This window comes from Hibiscus syriacus, unplaced genomic scaffold, assembly GCF_006381635.1.
Source record: "Hibiscus syriacus cultivar Baekdansim isolate YM2019G1 unplaced genomic scaffold, ASM638163v2 tig00110890_pilon, whole genome shotgun sequence".
In the NCBI taxonomy this organism is placed as follows: domain Eukaryota; kingdom Viridiplantae; phylum Streptophyta; class Magnoliopsida; order Malvales; family Malvaceae; genus Hibiscus; species Hibiscus syriacus.
This window is the reverse complement of record NW_024062900.1, coordinates 10,366,867-10,388,759: the sequence shown is the minus strand read 5'-3', so window position 1 is coordinate 10,388,759 and position 21,893 is coordinate 10,366,867. Positions and strand designations below refer to the sequence as shown.

The 21,893-nt window shown below is 34.2% G+C and overlaps 1 protein-coding gene and 1 pseudogene across 1 annotated transcript; one reads left to right on the top strand and one right to left on the bottom strand.

Annotated features, from left to right (window-relative positions):
- Positions 1-369: 369 nt before the first annotated feature.
- On the bottom strand, positions 370-2,349 carry LOC120144708 (annotated as a pseudogene).
- Positions 2,350-18,048: 15,699 nt separating this feature from the next.
- LOC120144795 lies at positions 18,049-21,117 on the top strand. The gene is made up of 3 exons (XM_039158764.1): positions 18,049-18,234; positions 19,956-20,187; positions 20,799-21,117. The coding sequence occupies exons 1-3, from the start codon at positions 18,119-18,121 to the stop codon at positions 21,093-21,095; spliced, it is 645 nt and encodes a 214-aa protein (XP_039014695.1). The 5' UTR covers positions 18,049-18,118; the 3' UTR covers positions 21,096-21,117.
- The last annotated feature ends 776 nt before the right edge of the window (positions 21,118-21,893 follow it).

Below are 21,893 nucleotides of genomic sequence, written 5' to 3'. Positions count from 1 at the left end.
AAAATACACAGTTGTTAACTATCCATTTATGAATTAAATATCTAAATGACTACAAAACAATAGTTAAAAACTGATATTATTAATTTTCAAACAAATACTTTTTAGGAAGCCTTGGCTAACAAAATTAAGGCAAGACAACATATGGCCTTCTGGGAAATAAAGATCATTTACATTTTCCAGTGTATGAACATAATCATAGTCATAGTCATAGTCATAGTCATAGTCATAGTCATAGTCATAGTCATAGTCATAGTCATAGTCATAGTCATAGTCATAGTCATAGTCATAGTCATAATCATAATCATAATCATAATCATAATCATAATCATAATCATAATCATAAAGTTGCATAAAACACACACTCAATTTGGGAGGTTTTGCTTTGATACTGTTGTATTTCAGCTTCTTTGATGAGCCCAAGAATCACTCATACATAACACCGTTCTAGATGGCAAATATACGATATGTTTCAATCCGAAAAAACTATTTCAGAAACATGCCTTCGATATGGTTGATGATGCTCAGCTACTCCTTCCTCATTGCGCTTATCCTCAAACCATTTTACAACTCTTTTTCGGGGCAAGTTTGTTACTTGCACGATGCTGCTAATCATTGTGTTCTGCATTGTTCATATAAAGCATCCAATATGTGAGATCATTTCTTCTAGCAAACAAACTTTAGCTCGAACACAATAATGAAAATACAGCATTGATTCCCAACCAAATAAGCACATCAAAACAAACTCGGGGACAAATCAAACTTGGAAAACCAAGGCTCCAGCAAACAGGCCACAAACATATAAAGAATCAATTATATGTACTACTGGTGGAACGAAATTGTGGAATTACTCATATGTAATGTTAGTCCAACTCTTCATTTTCCTCAAGTACCTATATCTACAACATATTCAGACTTGTGTATGGGGTACTTTCATATAAATATATGAAATAAGTCAAAAAAATAAGCATACACATGTCGGAAACATACATGTATTGACATTCAACACTACATTAAACATAAATTTTCAACAATATTGCTTCCAAAATCAATTTCAATCCTTGAATGATCTTTCAATGGAATCACTCAATCTCACTTCCAAAACACAAGGTTTATGATGAATTGCTCAGAGGCTCAGATACTTGCTAACATTGACATGCATGATCAATCTAAGAACATAGATAAGTGGTAATAACATATAAGAATGTTCTTCAACTTTCACAAACTTTACTTACAGTAAGCCGCTTTGATCTTCTATAAACTTTTTCAAGAGTTTCAACATGCACTTTTTCAATCTCTTTTGAGCATACCATCTTTGTTTCATCACATGTACTAACACATTCATCTTTGGCTCATGTTTCACGATATCCATTGTTGTCTCAGAAACCTCAGTTTCTATATGTTCGATCTCGGGTACCAGTTCAGGTTCCCTCTTAACTGGTTTATCAGGTAATGTAGCACTCATCATTAGAAGCTCTGGAGGCGGCCCACGGAGCAGTTTGAGTACCACGACCCGATCAAGACATAGCTATGCAGTAAGAGTTTTAATCTACAAAAGCAATAAAATGATAAATTTAGCATTACAAAGAAATAAGTTTTCCTAAATATTTGAAAAATGGGATATAGATATCGGACATAGATACTTTAATGAAAAAATGAAGTGTCGAGCAACATAAACAAGTACAATAATCAATGAAACAAGCAGGCAAACTTATCAAACATCATTCTAAATATAGCATTCAAACATCCAAATAATAATAAAAAAAGAATTTCTACCAAACCTAATCAAATTTTAGATGAAAGAAACAATTGATTAATCCGATTTCAATCTATTGGTTCGCTTTTTGCTATGATAAATGCAGTAAATATCAAGAGCTCACACTAGTTTTACGACGACCAAATTTGAGAGCAGAAGCCAGTCTTTGAAGCTGCCAATTATTCAGCTTCACGAGGCTTTCTTCTTATTCTTCTTTGTCATCGCCCTCCACCTCTTCTTCAGCATCATCCGGGGTTGAGATAAATCATTCAAAATTGAAATCCCCAAGTGCTTCAGCCAACTTATTTGCAAGCCTCTCAATGTCTTATTCTTTTATCTCACCATCTTCGTCTATGTCTGAATTATCATTCTTAAGATATTCTTCCAACTGATTGAAAAGAGCTTCAAAAGGGTCTGCTTCAAAATCCTCCTCCACTAATCATTTATTCTCTTTCTTCACTCTCATTTTCTTCGCAGAAGAAGCGGTTGTCATTGGATTGTTCTGGCGATGAGTGAAAGCCAGTGTAGACCAGCAACGAGACTGATGTGATGGAAGAACATTGAAAGCCATCAGATGAATTATGGAAACACGTCATCAGCAACAAGAATGTGGCAAAATCTGTACGGAAAAAGAGTTCACTGACAAAGCAGAAGCCATTAAAGGAAAATTGAAAAAAGAAAAAAATTGTATCAGAAGATTAGAAAGAGGGGAATGTATTGGGAAAGACAGACTAATATACGGTTAAGAAATGGTATGATCGGAAATTTAATAAGATATTTAACAAAGTTTGTTAAGCGCTACCGAAAATGTTGATTGATAATAATGTTGTAGGTGGAAAACATGAAGTAATATTAAAAAATTTGGTGATCGACAAACTTTACTTATCAGTAGATATCGATATCATACACAGAATTATCGATATATATACTAATATATAAGAAAATGAAGAAAATCGGTTAAAAGTAGACATATATCAATATTTTTATAAGTGTATGTATAAAAGTATCGGTACTTTAGTTATTTAGAAGAATTGCAATAAAAGCACCTATAAAGTATCGATACCTTACACACATGTATCGATACATGACAATACAACAGGTTGAAATTTAACAAATCCAGTTTCAATTTGACAAAACAGGTAATGAATTTGACAAAATTAATTGGAAATTGACAAAACCGATTTTAATTTTACAAAATCGATAAAGAGCTATCGGAATTGTTGAAATTTGTATTGATACGTTTATAGGTACATGTACCAAAGTATCAGTACTGTAGGAATTTAAAATAATTACAATAATAACGGCTATAAAGTATCGATACCTTACACATATATCGATGCATGACAATATAACAAGTTGAAATTTAAAAAAATCGGTAAAGAGCTACCAGAATTGTTGAAATTTATATCGATATATTTATAAGTATATGTACCAAAGTATTGGTATTTTAGGAATTTAAAAGAATTGCAATAATAGTGGCTATAAAGTATCGGTACCTTAGACACATGTATTGATACATGACAATATAAGAGGTTTAAATTTGACAAAATCGGTTTCAATTTGACAAAACTGGTAAAGAGATTTCGGAATTGTTGAAATTTGTATCGATAATTTTATAAGTACCAAAGTATCGGTACTTTAGGAATTTAAAATAATTGCAATAATAGAGTCTATAAAGTATCGATAACTTAGACACATGTATCCATACATAATAATATAACAGGTTGAAATTTGACAAAACCGGTTGCAATTTGACAAAATCGGTAAAGCGCTACTGGAATTGTTAAAAGTATCGATATGTTTATAAGTATATGTACCATAGTATCAATACATTAGAAATTTAAAAGAAATGAAAAAATGTATCGGAAGAATCGATACCTTACACAAAAGTATCGATACATGGGGAATGATATTGATTGAATATAAATAACATAACCGGTTAAAATATCGAAGACATTGCTAACAGAGAATTTGAAGGGGCATTACGTTCTGCGAAATAGATAGAAGACGGTTGTAGTTTTTGAAATCGAAGCATATTAGTTACTGTGAAATAGAAGCAAGGCGTTTTTGAAAGCGTAGTTGTTTGTTGATGCAATTGAATCAAAAGGTATGTTGTCGAAACCCTACTTTTTTAGTATTGTAGTATTAAAAAATAAGGGTTAGTTTTAGGGTTTGGGGTTTTCAAAATAAAGAAGGATTTGAGACCGATTATAGGTAGAAACTGATATTCTTCGTAGAAAATAAATATTGATACTTTTACATAACGTTATAGGTAAAAATTGATATCGTAGGTTGTATAAAGGTACTGATACTTGTATTAGATATTATTCTCATTCCTTTGAACGCAAGTGGTCACTATAAGATTAGTTTATCGATACTTGTATAATGAATAAACTGTATGTAACTTGTTAAACCATGTATTATAATATTTTGATATAACAAATTAAGGCAAAATGTTTTTGGACTTGAATGAATTTGATCAAAGTTTTCAAAAGTTTTTTAAAAATAATTCAAAGTCCATTAAACTAGGAATTGTGCACAAAACTTTTTTCTGGGTATATAGTACCGATACTTTTCTTACATTATCGATACTACATGAACAATACCAATATTGTTCATATGGTATCGATACCAAAGGTAAGAGAAGTATCGATACTCTCTAGGTAGTAACGGTACTACCATTTGTTTTTTAAATAGCTCAAATTTCAGAATGTAAAGTAGGTATAGATACTCAAAGGGATACTGATACTACTTTACACAGTGGTATCGATACCATGAAGCATACTATCGATATTGGTCAATCCCAACGGCTAGTAACAACTAGTTTATTTAAAAATTATAAAGATAATATTGATACTCATTAAAGGAGTATTGACAGTCCCTGTCCTGGCAGTTTTATTTTGCAAAAAAATAATCCCCAACGGTTCTAAATCATCCCCAATGGCTAAAAATGACCACAAGTTCATTCCAACATATAAAAACAAGTTGAGGACACTTGAAGAAGGGTTAGAACACCTATCCAAGCAATCAAACACAAAAGAAGAGTTTTCCATTCTCTTGTAAATATTAGTGTTTTAGTGAGCTTAATCTTGTAATCACCTACCTTTTAGAGGTTTTCTTGTTTACTTCTTTATACCTTTTGAAAAAGGGGATTGGTTCTAGCTTAGCCTGTTAAAAGCTAGGGTGTTGTAAAGGTTATCTCTTGATCATGTAAAAAGAAAGAACAAATTAGTGAATATGTTATAAAATACTTAGTGAGGAACTAAGGTAGTGGATGTAGACTTGGTTGAGAAGTCGAACCACTATAAATCCTTGTGCAAATTGTATATCTCTTTAATCTCCTTACTCCCTAAACTCAAAAAGTTAATTCACCTCCTCTTGGCAAACTATTTGGTTGATCATTGAGCTTAACCAGCAATCCCAACATAACTTGTATTTGATTTGAATTAATTTAATGCTTGAATGTTCATAAAGTGATATATGAAGGAAAAATGAAGTCAATGGATCTCGCAATTGTTTTTCGAGAAGATGACATTAAAATGGAGCCCGAGAGTATCAACAATGAAGAAAATCGAAAGCAACCACTTTGTGGATATATGTACTTCTAGTAAGTGTCATTTTATTTGTGTAATTGTTGTTGAAATGGTAATTGGATTAAAGTATTTAAGAATGTAACAACCCAAACATCGGGTTAGTGACCAAATTGTGAAATTTTAAAATTCAGTGATTTAATTAGATAAATTGAAAAGTTTAGGGACTAAATTGAAATATATTATGTAGGATGGTTTAGTAAAGAATGAGGAATAAAATGGGCAAATGGGTTATTGAGCAAGAGAATAATTAAATATTTGATGTGGTTATTTTATAACCCACGTGGGACATAATTGAGGAAAAACAAAAGTTTCCAGATATCTCTTCAACCTTATTCTTCTCCAACCGTGAAGCCCCATAAACTAAGGTGAGTTGGCTTTCATTTGGTTAATTCCTAAAAGTTAGGTGTGATTTTGATTTATGAAGCATTAGGAAAGAGTATGAAAACAAAAATAGGTGTAAAAACTCAAAGAATGATGAGTTATAGATGATTGAAGGTATGAAGTTTTTAAGTGAAAATTTGAATAAGAGTATATAAATGAATCTAGAAGTTGGATTTGACTTGTCCTAGGTGTGAATAAGAAATAATAAATGTTAAAACTAAGTTTGGATGATATTGAAAAACCGATAAGATTCTTAGTTTCAAGAATTGGAATACGATATCGAAGTTTATAAGGTGTTAAGATGATAAAAGATAATTAGAATGATTGTAATTGAGGTTGGTTGTATGAAAGGAACTTTAAAAGTGAAAATTAAGTAAAGGGTTGATGATTTTCGAGTAAAATAAGTCTATTATAGGTAGGTGATATCGGTACCCTATGAGTTGGTATCGATACTACACAACGATGATAGGCTATATTATTATGCAGGTATCGATACTGCATGAACAATATCGATACCACAAGACCAATTTAGACAACATCTTCACGAGGTATCGATACCGGAAGGGATAATATCGATACCATAGGTATTGATACCAGAAGTAAGGTATCGATACCTGGAAACATCGAATCTAATTTGGGTACCAATACCCAAGTAGGGTACCAATACCATTATAAAGGAAGTATCTGTACTGTACATTGGGTACTGATACAACTTAGTAGGGAAAATGTGAATTATGGTCATCAATAGTTTAAGTTATTAAGATTGAGTTATATGTTTAGGATTCTGACGATTATTTTGGAAATCATATTTATATAGATACCGAGCCTAAACAATTTCTGAAACAAGTGACGAGTAAGATTGAACGAGGGAAAGACAAAGAAATATAGGTGAGTTCATATTTGTAGAATGATTATATTATGATATGTAAATTAGACTTGTGATAAGTCTAGTTCCAACATAGGTAATACATGATCGCATTACATGATACAAAACATTACATGAGCTCTTATGATAAGCATTATATGACAATGATCTATATGAATATATATGAGAAGTTTACATAAGTGATGTGATAAAAATGTAAGAAATGATATATTTATGAGATATAAACTACGTTAAATGTAAAAGCCCATGTTATGTAGATGAGAGTTATAGGTATAATTGGCATGCCAAGAGTCGAGGGTCTACGTGGTCCTTCGGGACATATATGTATCATTTGGAATATTTATGGGGTCCTTTGAGACATATATTTGGTCCTTGGAATATGTATATGGTTCTTAAGGAGATTCTATGTAGTCCTTATGGACATTTTATATGGCACTTTGGAATATGTATATGGTGCTTATCTGCGTATGACTTCTGTCTATCAAATGCCTCTCTTAAGCGAACACGGATCAGTCTGACAGTATCTTCAGCCTCTCGAACCAAGTCTGGACCCAAAGTTTTTCTATCATGCAACTCTGTCCAACATATAGGAGTACGACATCTACGTCCATACAGAGCCTCATACGGTGCCATGCGAATACTCGCCTGATAACTATTATTGTAAGCAAACTCAGCTAACGGCAAGAAATCTTCCCAACTACCACGAAGATCAATCACACAACCCCGTAACATATCCTCCAACACCTGAATCACTCGCTCAGACTGTCCATCAGTTTGAGGATGAAAAGCTGGACTGAAATTCAAATGAGTACCCAGGGCCTCGTGCAGAGCTTTCCAGAACCTGGAAGTGAATCTCGGATCTCGATCAGATATGATAGACAACGGAACACCATGAAGTCTAACCCGAATAGGGATAAAGTGCGATGACTTGGTGAGTCGATTAACAATCACCCAAATAGAATCCTTTTTAGAATGAGACAAAGGAAGACCAATAACGAAGTCCATCGTAATGCGCTCCCATTTCCACTCAGGAATCTTAATTGATTGTAACAATCCAGATAGATGCTGGTGCTCTGCCTTAACCTGCTGACAAGTCAAACACCTCACCACAAAATCTGAAATATTCTTTTTCATAACAGTCCAAAAGTAACGCTCCTTGAGATTATTGTACATTTTGTCCCCGCCAGGATGCATAGCATAAGGACTACTATGAGCCTCATGAAGAATAATCCGTCTCAACTCATCATATTTAGGGACGCAGTAACGACCGTGAAAACACAAAATACCATCTTGATCCACAGTATACTCTGAACTCGATCCTTGTTTAACTAATTCAATAATGGGAAGCAACGAGCTATCAAGGAGTTGTTTGGCCTTAATCTCCTCGGCCAAAGTAGGTTTAACCTGTAACTCTGCTAACAGGCTATTATCATCAAATAAGCTCAAGTTGGCAAATAAGGCTCTGAGATCTGATATCGCCTTACGGCTCAAGGCGTCTGCCACTACATTAGCCTTCCCTGGATGATATTCTATCTCAAAATCATAGTCCTTTAAAAGCTCCAACCAGCGACGCTGTCTCAAATTCAATTCTTTCTAAGTAAACAGATACTTCAGACTCTTATGATCAGTATAGATATAACACTTTTCTCCGTAGAGGTAGTGTCTCCAGATCTTTAAAGCAAAAACCACATCAGCTAATTCCAGATCGTGAGTAGGATAGTTACGCTCATGCGGCCTTAACTGATGTGACGCATAAGCGACAACCTTTCTATCTTGCATCAAGACACATCCTAATCCAGAATGAGAAGCATCATTGTAGACAGAAAAATCCTTCCCAAATTCAGGCTGAATCAACACTGGGGCTTGAGTTAGAACAGTCTTTAATTTCTCAAAGCTAGCTTGTTGGTCCTCAGACCAGACAAATGGAACATCTTTCCTTAATAGTTTCGTCAGAGGAGCTGCAATAAGGGAGAACCCCTCAACGAAACGACGGTAATAACCAGCTAAGCCCAAGAAACTACGGATCTCAGAGATGTTTCTGGGTTGCTTTCAATTCAGAATAGCCTCCACTTTTCTCGGATCCACCTGAATACCATCAGCAGAGACGATATGTCCAAGAAAAGTCACTTCGCTGAGCCAAAACTCGTACTTGCTCAACTTAGCGTATAGCTTATTCTCCTTTAGAGTCTGAAGAACAAACCTTAAATGCTCCTCATGTTCTGCTTCACTTCTAGAATACACCAGTATGTCATCAATGAATACAACTAAAAACTGGTCCAAATAAGGTCGAAACACCCTATGCATCAGATCCATAAAAGCAGCAGGGGCATTAGTTAACCCGAATGACATCACTAAAAACTCATAGTGCCCATATCGAGTATGGAAAACAGTCTTCGGAATATCCGAATCTTTCACTTTGAGTTGATAATAACCAGATCTCAAGTCTATCTTTGAAAAGATAGAAGCCCCTCGAAATTGGTCGAATAGATCATCGATCCTGGGCAGAGGATATTTGTTTTTAACCGTGAGCTTGTTCAGTTTCCTATAATCAATACAAAGTCTCAATGTCCCATCTTTCTTCTTGACAAAGAGAACTGGGGCTCCCTACGATGATATACTGGGTCGGATAAATCCCCTGTCCAACAACTCCTGGAGTTGGATTTCAGTTCCTTAAGCTCCTTTGGGGCCATACGATAAGGAGCCATTGAAACCGGGATAGAACCAGAATAAACTTCAATCTCAAACTCGACTTCTCTATCTGGAGGTAATCCAGGTAACTCCTCGGGAAAAACATCAGAAAATTCCTTGACAATTCGGATGCCTTCAATATCTGATTGAGATCTCCTAGTGTCCAAAATATAAGCAAGAAACGCCTCAGAACCCTTTCTGATCATCTTCTCCGCTACCAAGGCAGACACAACATTCGTCAGAAATCCACGTCGTTCCCCGATCATTACAATCTTTCGATTATCTGAGGTCTTCAGAACAACTCTCTTAGTCTCAAAATCAATATTTACTCGATGTTTGTCCAACCAATCTACGCCGAGAATCAAATCGGACTCTTCAAAAGGTAACTCCATCAGGTCAGCCAAAAAAATCTCCCCATTAATCTCAATAGGACACTCTCTAAAAATATGATCCAACACGATGGATTTGCCTAAGGGACTTTGAACTATCACCGAATGCTCAGTATTCTCAACAGGAATATTTAGACCCTTAGAAACGGAATGTGATACATAGGAATTTGTAGAGTCACTATCAAACAATGCAAAGTATGGAACTGAATGAATAATAACAGTACCTGCAGTCACATTAGGCCCATCACGATCTTGTCGAAGTCTAGCAGTGTAAACCAATGCAGGTTGTCTGGCCTCAGATCTGACTGGACCCCTATTCTGAGATGCTCGGCCTCTACTAGCTAATCCAGGTGCTCTTTCCTGAGTACGACCACCCGCATGAGTCTGAACAGTACTCTGAGTACGAGCGGGAGTACGAGCTGGTGTCTGAACTGAATGAGTTATCTCTGGAAAATCCTTTACAATATGGTCACTTGAACCACATCTGAAACATGTACCCAATTTCTTCCTGTATTCCCCATAATGAGGTTTTCCATAATAATTACATGACTGTAAAGATTGCGACCCAGAAGATCCACCATGTCTAGTAGGCTGAAAAGTTGAAGCACCAGATGCAACAGGTCTGACACTCGCACCGTCTCTCTGAAAGGAATCACCCCTGCCTCTCTTGTTAGGATGTGCAGAAGAATTAATAGAACCAGAAGGCCTCCTGAATCGATTCTGGGCTCGATCACTATCTCTCTTGTGCTCTATACCCAATCGTTCTATTTCCTCAGCAGTCTTGGCTATCTCAACCAGGGCGTCAAAATTTCTCTCTCGATGGGTAGCGACTCGACTCCTGATCTCATACCTGAGTCTATTCTTGAACCTCAAGCATCGATCTGCCTCAGTGTTAACAAGTCCAGGGGCATAACGGCTCAATCAGATGAACTCCATAACAGACATATTACCCTGCTCCAGATTCTGAAACTCCTGGCGTCGCTCCTGCATATATCTCTCTCCGATGTAGCGACTCCGGAAGCGCGTCTTGAAAAGATCCCATGTTAATTGGTTCCTCGGAATACTACCAGAAATGGATTGCCACCATCTGAAGCTTTCTTTCTTCAACATAGTTAGGGCACCCTTCAACTTCTGCTCAGGTCTGAGGTCCATCTCATCCATAATCCTCTCTGTGTCCTCCAGCCAATACTCAGCGTCTTTCGGAGGTCCACCAGTAATACCCTCGAATGGAACTACACCAGCAGCAACCAGAGAGTTTGAAATCTCCACTGCAGTCATGTTACTAGGGGTTCTAGCAGCTCTCTGAAACATGCGAAAGATAGCTCTGTTAATGGCGTCTTCATTCATCTCAGTATCCTCATCCTCAATGACGAGAGGATCTCTCACAGGAGTAAACTGATCATCATGAGAAAGAGTCGGATCTAATTGTGGAACAGGAGGATCACGTGATGATATCGGATCATCTATCGTAACAGAAGGTCGAGTGACTCGCCCTCGACCACGTCTACGTCCTGTCCTACGACCTCTAGCAGCATTCATCGTTGGATCTATAAGGCTCTGCATAAAGAATTTAAAACATATGTCTGATTAGCATCAGGGATCTCGAGAAAACTTTTAAATCATAACATAAGGTGACACATTTTTTTTTCAAAATTTCTTAAAAATCCAAAGTTTATGACCCATATACAGACCGAGTGTTTAAAACCGAAAGCTCTGATACAACCAAATGTAACCCCCTAGACCCAGTCTAAACGTTAGACCCAAACCTAAGCGGGGCACATGTCCCATTCAGAGATTCCTTTATATTTAAAACAACTTATAAAACATTATATATAATACATAACAAAATATCGGTAATAACGATATATCCAAAACGATAATAAAATACATGTCACCAAACATAACCGAAAAACATATATAAAAATATATGTTCGTACAAAATAAAGTAGTTGATTTCTCCTGATGTCAAGTCTGCTAGCTTACGGTCTGCTGTTATCTGAAAAAGATTAAAATTTACAGAATGAGCTAAAAAGCCCAGTGTGCTCCAAACAGTGTATAAAAACATATTAACGAAATATATTTCAAGAAAATATGTTTATGCACATGTTTTGAAAACATGAACACTACCCACATCCTTTCACAATCTGTTTGTGTAGGTTCCCCAGAACTATACACCCCGCACAACCAGTAACAGTAAGGCCCTGGGCACATAGCCGAGGAGCCTGCAGTAATCTTCCTCTAACAATATTTTCCCCCCCAATGATAGAAATGAACATGAATGTATTTGTATAAAACAATGAATAATTCTTTAAAAACATAAAAATATTTCAAGCTTGAAAACCATAAACAGAAATACAGAAATCAAAAATCAAATCAGTAATGTATGGTAATTCAGATGTTGGGTAATCAGTATTCAGAAAATGGAATAAATACCGTAACCAGAAATCATATCAGAAATATGCAGTAAATCAGAAATCAGATACACAGTATTCAGATATTTATATACTTTAAAACAATAATATAACACTATCAGGAAACACACACCTGTAACAGTCTGAGAAATCGGATAGGGAAGCCTACTACTGGGTTTGTCGATCACGCTCTGTTGCAGCGCTAGATCCTACGAATTGGAAAAATCCTTATTGGAATTCTAATAAAAAAATAATCTTAATCTTTACTTAAATAATATATGGAAACCTACGGGTAGTTCTTGTAATACGCGGTTCGGACTGATCTGAAGAACGGACAACACCGGACCTGACTGATCCTTGCTCAGGTGAAACACGAGTACCTTCATAAAATATCTTACTTAATCAATTCCTTAACCATATCTCAAATAAATAATCAAAATACTAAAATACTAAGCCTTTTGGGTTCACAAGCTCGATTCGGGAATTTCGGGTCAGAATTTGGCAAAACGAACTTCGGAATCAAATTCAGGACATCGAAAAACATAAAGTATGACCTTCCCAAATTTCAAATTCTTGGTCAAAATTAAAGTCAACGGGGTTTGACTGATGATTTGGAGACTTTTGGGTTTGAATTTAGCAAAACAGACCCCAAAAACGGATTCGAGACGTCAAAAACAGTCAGAATAGGTATTTTTGGAAGAGATTAACGATCGTTTAATAGCCGGTCAAAGCTGGTCAAAGTTCTGGTCAAAGGAGGTCAACAAACTGTCAACCATTTTACAGAAATAGCACCCCTTTTCGAATTAATTACCAAAATAGCACCAAAATCGAATAAATTCCCAGAATAGCACCGGTCAACGGTCGGGTCGGGTCAACGGGTCGGGTCGGGTCAACGGGTCGGGTCGGGTCAACGGGTCAAACCGGTCAAAACCGGTTCAAAACCGGTTAAACCGGTTTCCAGCTTTCACTCGCCCTGCAGCGGCGCGTGTGGGCGCGTGAGGTGTCATCCGGGGCTCTAAAAATCACGAAAAAATTTCTAAAAATTATTTTGAGCGATTTCGAGATACTTACAAAGATCGGTTCAAATTTTTGAACGGCGGAGAGCTCGTTTTCAACAAATCGGAAAGTTTGACTGCTTCACCTCCCCACGCGCCGCCGTCGACGGAGACCGAGGATGACACCGGTGGACTCGGAATGGCACAAGGAACACGATGGTGCGAGAGGTGTCGTAAACGGAGCAACGATCGGCGATGAATTTAAGATTTTCTCGACGATTGAGCTAAAACAAACGTCGATGTTTTGACTTGAAATTCACGGCATTTGGCAGCGTTTCACTTCAATTAACTTAAGGGATTTGTTCCTCACTCGATAACGAACACGATGGTGGTTTTAAAACGACGATCAAAATTCAGACGGCGTCGGGATCGTAGTCAGAAGTTGAGGTTGGGGAAGGGAGTTTAGGCTCAATTTAGGAGCAATTGGTTTCTGATTTTTCAGAAACCAATTGCCGTATATAATACCAAACTTCACCAACCTTTCTTGGGTAAATTCAGGGCTTGGTCCCTGAATTTTCTTTAACTCTAAAATAAGCTACAATTTTTTAAAATCTTATAATTTAGTCCCTAAATTTTCACCAATAACACAATTAAATCTTCAAATTCCAATTAAATATTATTTTGATATTTTTGGTTTGTTACAGAACACTTGAAGGAGAAGAACAAAGTACATGTGCTGGAAGAAATGGAGTTTTAATCTTTGATATGAATGAGGGATCGACCAATTCGGAGGGAATTGTATCGATCGTTGATGGAGGAATTTGATGTACAAAATTATATAGTTCAATATGGTGAATATTCATTTCCTCTGAGGGTCTCATGTATTGTTGGGTGATTCAACAGAAAAAATGATTTATAATCCAGTAAGTTATATGTTTGCCATATGTTCTTTCTATTAAGCTATATGTTGATACATTTGTTCATTCACAATTTATGTATTTATATAGCAATACAATTACATATGTCCACATCCCTTTGACGGTTCATCTTTGAACGACAATGCTTTAGGTATGACACAAATTTATGTCCACTTATGCAAAATTGGTTTATTATTACATTACTAAACATGTTTGGTTTTATAATTTTAATTATTTATATATATCATCAGAAAAAGGCGGAAACATCCGTGAGTATTTGGAAAATTTGGCGAAGGCACCTAATGTTCCGGACTTTCTCAGAAATAACCCTTTTTCTTCGGTTTAATTTCTTTATGGGTGGACAATTAGAACATGCTTAATTTATTTATTGATGTCATGATTGTTATGTATAACATTTTTTTGTATGTTTGATTTAGTTATATTGTGTGTATATTTTTTATCCATACACATAATGCATTATTTTCAATTCTAATGTACTTAAACATATCAAACAATAACTATATATCAAACATTTTAATATTCATATCCACAATACAACATGTGACTTACACAGTAAATAGTCCATTATGATGGGGCACTGTAAATAATCTATTATAAGATGTGATTTTCTTGACTTTTCTTTCATTCGTGTGTACATTGCTAATTTACCTATTACTTTAAAGTAATATGTTTCGAAATTATAAGTATCGATACTTTATATATGTGTATCAATATATTTTTTGTATAAATTGTTTGAAAAGCATAATAGAATAAAAGTATCCATACCTATATAAAAGCATCGATAATTGATATTTGTGCCTACTATCAATATACTGGATTGAATTCATTTCATCCAGCTCATGAATATAGGATAACAGTAAACCAAAACTGTCTAAGAGAAACATACCTTTAGGAGACTGATTATTTGCTTGCGTAAATACCAAGTATCGATACTTTTATATAGGTATGAATACTTTTATTCTAGTTTCTTCTCAAAAAATTTGCATGCAAAATGTATCGATACACATATATAAAGTATCAATACTTGGGATTTTAAAACTATTACTTTAAAGTAATAGGTTAATTAACAATGTAAATGGTAAAAGTCTACCAGTATATTGATAATAGGCGTAAATACCAAGTATCGATACTAGGCGTAAATACCAAGTATCGATACTTTTATATAGGTATGGATATTTTTATTCCAGTATGCTTCTCAAGGAATTTGCACGCAAAATGTGATACACATATATAAAGTATCAATACTTATAATTTCGAAACCTATTACTTTGTACAAATAAATGTTTCTACCGGTATAATGAAAATAGATGTAAATGTCCAAGTATCGATACTCATATACAAAGTATCGATAATTATAATTTCGAAATCTATTACTTTAAAGTAATAGGTAAATTAACAATGTACAAGGTAAATGTTTCCACCGGTATAATAAAAATAGGCGTAAATGTCCAAGTATCGATACTCATATATAAAGTATCAATACTTATAATTTCGAAACCTATTATTTTAAAGTAATAGGTAAATTAACAATGTACACAGTAAACGTTTCTACCGGTATAATGAAAATAAGCGTAAATGTACAAGTATCGATACTGTCATATAAGTATCGATACTTATAATTTCGAAACCTATAACTTTAAAGTAATAGGTAAATTAACAATGTACATGGTAATATGTTGATAATATTGAAAAAAATTAAGTAATTAACCTATTTTGTTGTCGTCAGATTTCTAAGGCCCCATCAGCTTTAAACATGCGCTACTTATTACATTAAATAAGTGTTATTTGTTATGTTATTATGGTTGATAATGTTTCCAGTAATTAACATATTTTGTTATCGTCGGATTTCTAAGGCTCCTTCAGCTTAAACTTTGGTAACATTTTAGGCACTACCTAATATGTTGATAATATTTATAATAAATTAAGTAATTAACCTATTTTGTTATCGTCGGATTTGTAAGGCCCCATCAGCTTTAAAAAGGTGCTACCTATTACGTTAAATAAACACTACATGTTTTGTTATTATGTTTGATCATGTTTCCAGTAATTAACTGATTATGTTAAAGTCAAACATTTTTTGGAGCATTTTACATACAACAATGATATTGACGGTTATTACCATTATTATTACCAACACAAATAATATTTTCGGTGAAAACATATAACATTTACGATATAACTTTTAATCGGTCACCTATTTAACCAGTCACACTGTTTTTTAGCCGTATTTTAACCGCCTCACATTAGAACCTCCCAGAAAAGAGGGTTTATGGTTTAATCCATTCAGGAAATACAATTCATAACCAAAAAGTACAATAAATAGAGTCAACCGACATAATTTTAGTGACTTGATTAAAAAAATTTATAGTTCAATGGTCAAAATAGAACCTACTATATAATTTAGTGACTTATACATAGTTTACTTGCTATTTATCTTGGGTAAACTACACATTTAATACCTAAACTATTCCTTTTATTCTATAAATTTTATTTTTTTAAACTATAACTAATGTTTAGTTTATATTTCAATTAGATATATGTCGTTAAAATTAAAAAATCTGCTAATATGATATGTTTTTTATTTTTTTCAATGATAATGTGACATTACCTTATGGTGTGACACTAACATTTCCATTAATTTTTAATGGTGGGTATCAAAATGAAACCTAAACTAAATATTAGGTATGATTTTGTACAAATATAAACTTTAGATACCCAAACAAAATAAAAATAATAGTTTAGATACTAAATATGTAGTTTACTCTTTATCTTTTGACGTCGTCTATCTGTGGTTTTTGATCTAGTACTGCTGTCACATACAGCATTCGGTTTGTAGAATACGACGCCGTTTGTACGCATTCAAAACGCACCGTCTTTGAAGATTTAGGTGGTGTTTGTTTTTACTGTGTAAGGTCTGCAAAGCTCTTATGTCTGCGTCACGCAGACCACGCGCAGACATTGGGCTTCGCAGACCGTTTATTTTTTAGAAGACAAAAGCCCTTCTAACGTCTGCGCGTGGTCTGCGCGGCGCAGACGTGGTCTTATGTCTTCAGACGTCTTCTAACCTCTTCAAAGAGGTTTTATTTAATTTTATATTATATTTTATTTTAATTTTAATATTAATTTTTTAAATAAATTAAATATTAATATTTAATATTATATTATAGATATTAATTTTAATATTAATTTTTTAAATAAATTAAATATTAATTTTTTAATATTATATTATAGATATTTAATTTTATATCATATAAATTATTTTATATATTATTAAAATTTTATATTTATTTTAATTATTTTGATTTAAGTTTAAATATAATATTTTTTAGATTTGTTATTTTTAAATTATATTTAAACTTTTTATACAAAATGTAAGTATTTAAACCACATTGCTTAATAAAAAATGATTTCATTGTTTGATAATTAAGATTTTAAAATATAAAAAATTATAAATTATGTTTTTAAAATTTTAAAATATAATCACAATTAAATAAAAAATAATCATAAAATAATTTAATAAATTAAAAAATATTTTCTAAAAATATCATATAATTATAAAAAAAATTATGAATATATATTTAAAAAAATTAAAAGTATTACAAAATTACATATTTAAAAAAATCATATAATTTAATGATCATTTATAAATTTTATTCTATAAAACTTATAAAACTAATAATACATGTGATTATGTGCGACGTATAATAGAATTAATAAGGTAGTGTTTATTTTTTTAAAAAAATTATTATTGTAGTTGTATAAATTATTTAAATTTTAGTATTGTAAAACTAAAATTATTTAAATATCAGTATTACAAAACTCTTTTAAGTTTAAAAAATCAGTTTATTTATATTTCAGTTTATTTTAGCAGTTTGCAGACGTTAAAAAACAAACAGTCTTTTTCTTGCATACTGCAGACTTTTGGTCCACCTCTTCTGCTGTAGATGCCTGCAGATGTAGTCCGCAGACTGCAGACATTTTACCTCTTCAAAAACAAATACCACCTTATAGTCGAGATCAGATCAACATTGTTCCTGTCGGTTTTTGTTTCTGGGGATCTTCGATTTTCCTCAAAGGTCTCTGAATGGCAACTCCGGCGTCATCATCATCATCGTTGAGGAGGGGATGGCTCAGCAGCATCTCCTCAATTTCCTCTCGTATTTATTTCTTCCTGATTTTCCTTCAGATCCCACTTTTCAGGTCAAACTCCCCCCTAAGCTTATATCCTAAGTTGTCTCTCAATTGCGTATTCATTTTTTTTTCTCTTTTTTCATGTTTTAGAATTATTTCGACTTTTGGGTTTATTTTTTGCGTTACTGCTCTCTCTTGCTTGTTCTTTTTAGCTACGTTTTGGGTCTGTATTTAGTTGTATTCTTTACCTTTAAGTTCCGTCATTTTATTTTTAGCAACTAGTTATTTTATAAAGGTGATTGGTCTATTTGGATGTTCTCTATCGAGATTTATTTATTTTTTCAAATTGGATTTGATAAACGAACAGTGAATTTGAAAGGAAACACCAAGAAGAAGCTATGGAATGTTGAAATTTATCTGCTGTTCAAGGGATCTCGTAATAATGTTGTTTCTATCATATTTTGTTGTGAGGTTGACTTTTGGGGATATGACATTATTAAAAGAATTGGCCGACTGATGAGGGCTTTTAAGGTTGTTTGAAAGGTTCTCCTAGGTTCAAAGTTCCCTGGAATGGAGGAATGGCACTCTGCATTTGAATCTAGTGTTAGTCACTGCAAATAGGAATCCCAGAAAGTGTTTTTGCTTCAACAGAATGAGAAAAATATTTCCAAAGTTAATAAAGATTGGCCCACGTATTAAAAGATTTGGGATTTAGTTGATGGACGACTTGGAATATGAATGATGATTCAATCATCATCAACGATCACATTGGACTTAAACTGAATCAGCTAATGCTAGAAAAATATGTTTTACATTTGACTCTTTTCGTAAATCTAGTCAAAAGAGAGCACATGGTTGTGAATTTGTTAACTAAAGCCAGCAATATCTGGAATGTAACTGCTCAGCAGAATTTGTGTCTAACAATGTCCATGGGTTACAGAACACTGGGTGTGGGGATGTGCTATTAAGGAAACATTCAATGAATTCAAGGGTTCATTTGTTTCGTGAAAATGTCTTTTGAAAAGTCACTTCTGAAAAATGGACTTATTTTTGGGTTTTTCTTTTATATTGTCTATTGTTTGATGATTTTGCATAAAATGTTCTGTTCTTTAGCTGTGTTTCCTGGGACATCTAGATTAATGTAATGAGATTAACCTCTATATGTATGGGGCTTATCCTTTTATTTGCTTCAGCTTCTGTTCTTAGGGGATCAATCTGTTTTTGCTTGGCTTCAGCTTCTATACAAGAAGGATCAATTCCCTTAGTACTTAGGTGTATGATCTTTCTTTTTTTGTTTTCTTTAGCTTTAGAAAAATGTTTTTTTTTTGTGGTTCCTTAATCACTATACAACTTTGTTTTTGTTCCTGTAAACGGGATTCTTGTTTTTTTATTTTCAAGATGTGAAATGGAACAAAGTTGCAAGTTCTGTTTTTTTCGGTGTCCTTGACTAGTGGCTGTACATGTATTCTACCTGATCAATTATTCAGTACAATATAGACTGTTGCATTGTGTTATTTTAAGTTTGCTCCGCTCTCATGAAAACAGTTCTTCCAATTTTTGGATAGGTCTCTTGTTAGCATTGATGCAAACTGAGCTCATTTGTTGCATGCTTTACTGGATATATGTGCATTTATTCATTCACCGTTTTTGGAAATATTGCTGAAATAGATGAAGACATTCCTCTTTTCTTTTTCAGTGATCTTATTGATTTATAAACATATAGATGATTAAAATATACTAGAATTTTGATTCTGGACTTGGGCTCTTTATGAGCTTTTCTCTTTTGGCAGGATATCATGCAGATCTGGAATGTGCTCAACTCCAATTCATGTCACATCGTCCCAGTTGATTGCAAGTGACATCTTTCCTGTACCTGTGATCAAGGCAATCCTCTACCCGGGGGCCTTTACTAATGGCCTTGTCAAGAACATGACTATTCCGAGGTGGGACAACCTGTTAAACATCTATAACTTAACCGGTATAAAGGAATCGTCTCCAGTACCTGATCTCCAGCGCTTAGAGGTTTGTATCTATCTAATTTTCAGTTTTTAAGCTTTTTTAGTATTTGTATGAAGAAATTTACTGGTCTGTTATTGGTAGAGCTTGTAGAGAAGCATATATGTAATCTTAAGGGTCCCTATGTAAGGTATTTGCTGACCAAATGCCATTAAAGCTGAGCATGATTTGGATTTGGGCATTGTCTCTAGGAGTGTAAACAAAAAACCTATATACAAAAGCTACTTGGCCTAGGCTTTGAAACTCGATTCAGATTTGGTCATTGTCGAACCAAGCATGAGTTCGAGCAGCTTGAGTTAGCTGAGTTCAAATATACAACCTTCCTTTTCCAATTATGAGCCTAACTGAGTTTGTATTTTTTGTTAGTAATGGAATTTTTTGAATTCAAGCATAGAACCAAGCTCATTTTTTGTTATCTAAGTAAGCTTATTTGAGTCTAATCAAATGAGCTTGACCAGTTCGATTTTGTTCTCAAACCGAGCTTATTTTCTTCGATTATAGTCTTCACCATACTTGCCACAATTGTTGTCAAAAAATTTGTTTCCTTTCATAATCCCAATCCTGTTGAAAATGCAACCATCTTGTAATCTCATCTCGTTTATTTGGTTCTTATACAGGTTCTGGCAGGAAGTTACTTCTGCGTAGCAGGAGCACTTGTGGGACCTATAAAACCTGGAAGAATGAGCATGTTCGGGACACTTCTAGTAATATGGGGTCTTGTCAAGGAAGGGATCATAGGAAAGCCGGCAAATACTGATCCTACAAAAGCTGTATATGTATATCCGACGATGGTGCTTGCACTAATTTGTGCCTTGTCATCAATCAAATATGACGTGAAGAAAGTTACGAGAACTGCACCTGCAAGACCGATTGCAAAGCCTCTGCAGAGCTCTTCCAAATCTAAGCTGAAATAATTGGGATTTTTCCCCATTTTAATAACTTCCTCTTATACGAACTCTTGTAATCAATCTGCTGAAGTGTCTTTCCGTAGAAGTTCCCAAAACCTCATTGTCTGCTTTGAATTAGGCCATTGTTTTCTGGAGCTGCTTGGAACTAAATTTGATACCGAGACGTAGATTTACCGCATGGTGGGTGAAATAAGGGAAAGAATCCATAGTTTGAAGCCAACAACATATTGACCGCTAGCAGTAGAGGTGCACAAAAAATTCGAATATCCGATTTTGCGCAAAAAATATTTGAAACCGGATTTGAGAAAAATTGGTTTTTTTTTAAACTGGATCGGATATTTTAAAATCGGATAATATAACCGGTTTGGGAAAAAATTGGACGACCGGATTTTTTACCGGATTAAAAACCGGTTTGAAAAAACTCGGATAAAAAACTGGTTTTTTATCCGGAAAAAAATTCGGTCTGAGATTTAAAAAATTTGATGATCGGATTTTTTAGCGGATTAAAAATCGGTATTTTTAAAAAATCGGTTTTTTTCAAACCGAAACCGGTTACACCGATTACATCATCCGGCCCTCCAAACAGGTTATGATCTGAACCGATTTTTTTATAAATCGATTTTTTGGTTTAGTGAAAAAATCGGATCAGTTTTTATCCGATCCGGATTGGATTTAAATCCGGCTATGTGCATCTCTAGCTAGCAGGCATGGCATTGAGTCTTGCAGTTTTGAGGAGCTTCAATCAGTTTTCGTACTTTGCCTCGTTCTGATTTGTTGTGTTTAGTATCTTGTTTCAGCCATGGG